Source organism: Rutidosis leptorrhynchoides, chromosome 4 (genome assembly GCF_046630445.1).
Source record: "Rutidosis leptorrhynchoides isolate AG116_Rl617_1_P2 chromosome 4, CSIRO_AGI_Rlap_v1, whole genome shotgun sequence".
Lineage (NCBI taxonomy): Eukaryota > Viridiplantae > Streptophyta > Magnoliopsida > Asterales > Asteraceae > Rutidosis > Rutidosis leptorrhynchoides.
In genome coordinates, this window is record NC_092336.1 from 25,546,242 (window position 1) to 25,549,794 (window position 3,553).

The 3,553-nt window shown below is 37.6% G+C and overlaps 1 protein-coding gene across 1 annotated transcript; it reads right to left on the reverse strand.

Annotated features, from left to right (window-relative positions):
- Positions 1-2,310: 2,310 nt before the first annotated feature.
- LOC139840510 (uncharacterized) lies at positions 2,311-3,081 on the reverse strand. Its single transcript, XM_071830773.1, has one exon. It carries the CDS (start codon positions 3,079-3,081, stop codon positions 2,311-2,313), a length of 771 nt encoding a protein of 256 aa, XP_071686874.1.
- Between the last annotated feature and the right edge of the window lie 472 nt (positions 3,082-3,553).

Genomic DNA, 3,553 nt, shown 5'->3' on the forward strand with positions numbered 1-3,553 from the left:
CCATTAACGGTTTAGGCCATCAAATTAGTCATCTAAGTATCATATTCAGCAAAAGATTTAACTGGCCCCGAAAAGTCCTCATCGGTATGTGAGACCGAGGGTAACATAACAAAACTATCATAAGGTTTACCGAATTTGAATGCGACCGTCTCAAAATCAATTGTACTACTCTTAATTGTGGAGGAGCGATTCGGAAGAATCCAAACCATATCAACCTCTAGAACGTTGTCCAAATTCACAACCGGGGTACAAATTTGGACGGTTCCCACAAACAACTCCCTAAACGGTGACTTTGAAACCGGCAACATGACATTAGGATCCAAATCAGAAACCACTTTGTGGTGATCAACTATGAGAGAATCTAGAGAATGTGATTAACACCCACTAAAACAAACTTTACCACAAAAACAATCGAACTTATTAACTGAACCCGAAATTCCTTTACGCGACAAACATTTAAAGACAACGTTATGATCAAGAGTAAATATCCATGCTCGTGAACATTTCTTTTCACAACTTTTACCTAAGCACGGGAAAGGCCGCCCACAAGTATCTACTGGAGCGAAATTCGGTTGAGCATCACCAGGATTCGAATCGTGCAACAGATTGGACTCAGGCAAATCGGTTTCACCCTCGGTGGCAAAAGTATCTTCAGGCACAACTGTATCCGAAACAGGGGCGAAAGAGTCCTCATTCACGTCATTATTGACGGCAACAATCTGTCAATTTACGTTTTAAGCTACCCGTTCCAAATTAACGGGATAAGGGACTTCATCAGCAGCCCGATCGGTAGCAGTATTTTCACGAAAGGAGCCAGAAAACTTATCAAAAAGATTATCACCCGCTATAACATCGCCTTCGCAAACGGCGTGGTTAGAATTAGCCAAAGCCGTCGATGGGACGTCATCATTGAACGCATGAGAGCAATTGTTAGGGGCAACTTCGCTAACCCGAATAAAGAGAGAATATGACCCCAAGTTATTTCTTATTTCCTTAATAACATCGACTAGCAAAGAAGGGCTTTTCATTTCCATACACGAATACGTTGTTCCCATTTGTTTCGTCTCGACCGAAGCACGAGCGACACAAATTAAGGACTTTACCAAAACCCACAGCCATTTCTTTAATGTTACTTTCCGAAAACAAATTCGCCGGGATACCGGATATTTCAATCCAAGTTAGTTTGAAAGAATTTTTGAGACAAATAAAGTAGTTAGTGATATTTATTGGATTCTTGAAGTTGATATAAACTCCGTACTAGTATAATGTATTTCTTAATAAAGAATGACATGACGTACTACTGTGAGCAACTACATGAGTAAAAGTGTCCAATTTTATTTTTAAGTTCTATCGGGTTAAATCTGATTCTAGGTGACTCCGTGTATGAGTGATCTCAGATTTAGTAAATTAGACGAGTCAACGTATATATTTGAAAGAGATGAGATTTGTATACCATCCTTTTTATTATAGAGCACTGAATGTGATATTAAATGTGGTACAATATAATGTGTTAAAAACATATTTGAGTTGTGGCTAAAAAATGGTGATGTACAGATTATTACTCTAATAGAACGCTCAAACCAATGCACAAAATCAGGGGCGAAGCTTATTAGGGGCAGGAGGGGCGGGGGGCCCTCGCCCCTCCAAAAGTTTCAGTAAATAATGATATTTTGTAGCCCTTTGAGTTACGGACGTTTGGGCTTTTGAATCAACTAAATCGGAGTCCGTGTGAAGAAGATATGACGAAAATGGTGAAGACGCGTAGATTTTGTTTTCATCAACAATCTACTTATTTTTTCATATCTCTTGGGCATTTTCACCTTCAAATCAGTTTTAAAGCTAAAGTTTAAGAATTTAACTTAGATAATGTACAATTAGAATCAGTATGGTCATCTAAAATGCGTATAAAATATGCGAGTTTGTCCACCAAAGTTAGTGTTTTTTCTTGCTAAAAACATAGCACGCATTAGGCAAAATTTGCCCCTCCAACCGCCACGTTCAAGCTCCGCCACTGCACAAAATGCTAATCCGTAATTTCAAAATTTTAGATTTATTCAGTTAATTAGGTTGGCCACATTGGGCATTACAACCCATATTTCGTATAAAATATGCGAGTTTGTCCACCAAAGTTAGTGTTTTTTCTTGCTAAAAACATAGCACGCATTAGGCAAAATTTGCCCCTCCAACCGCCACGTTCAAGCTCCGCCACTGCACAAAATGCTAATCCGTAATTTCAAAATTTTAGATTTATTCAGTTAATTAGGTTGGCCACATTGGGCATTACAACCCATATTTCGGCAATCATTTAGTTTATGCTCGACTACTTTTAGGGATGAACTTTCGCATCCATACATGTCTCCCATTGATGGTAAACTTAGCCGTTTTATGACCACTAAGAACTAAATTAACATAAGAAGTATGATTAAGCACAATCTTAGCAAACAAAGCATGTTCACCCTCAGCAACTTCTTCCATATAAAATGACTCAATGCAGTCTCCAAATAATCCGGTTAAGAACTTCGTTACTTCCCATTCAGCCACAGGGTAACCTCTCGAAAACGTCACAAATAAAGTCCTTTCGTCTGGCTCGCTTTCATCACGAGAAGACTTTTTCTTTTTGTGTAAAAATTCCATATACGCGTTTCGTGCTATAGCTCCGTCCCATATGTCCTTGAGACAATTAGCACAAACAACAGTTACGACGTCGTTAATACCAGCTATCGAGAACTCGCGATACTTGCAAAAGAGCTCTATAGGCATTTCTTTTTTGAGAAGTATATTTGTCAATCGGAAGTTCATTGTGAGTAACATATGTACGTTGTCAATGCACGCCCAAATGGATAACGCTTCGTCTCCAATTTTGTTGATCAATTGAGAAGGTAAAGTAAGGATCATTAGAGTTAATCGATTAGGTAATCCTGTTATCGCCTGCCCTAGCCATATCCAAATGGCTATCATCTGAATCGCGTCAATGGGATCGCGCCATAGATCGTATACAAGTGTTGCGTACAACTCCCTAAAGTCATTGAGTTCAACTTGAGTTATCTTTGCATTTGAAAAATTCTTGATCCGCGTGGTCATTGGAGGATCTGGTACGAGTTAATACCTGTAATAAGGAATATTGAACCATAGTGAAAACTAACAATTTTTTGTTTGAAAGGAAATTAATTTTTTTAATGTAATATCATATATTTCTAATTGGTAATTGTAGTTCTTTATAGAAGACATTGCTAATTTGTAAATTTAAGCATTGGTAAACCTATTATTTATATACTCCTTAGCACCAATTGTTGCATACATTTAGTCTTAAAAATAGCAATTAAACCAATTGTAGTGGTAAATGGATTTTTTAAGGTATTGGTGGGTGGGGTGGTGTAGTTGGTGGTAATGTGGCAATAATTGGTTTGAAAAAAAATAAAGAGTAGGTCGGATGACCTGGGTAGGACAGTGAATGATGTGTTAAAATATGATTGGAATTTGAGTATTAAAATGATACAAAATAGATAATTGCTAACAATGATACCATGCATGTTAAAGACAGTCTTTAATATTG

Coding starts and splice junctions, on each gene's coding strand:
- LOC139840510 (XM_071830773.1), bottom strand. CDS start 3,081: ATGACCACGCGGATCAAGAATTTTTCAAATGCAAAGATAACTCAAGTT.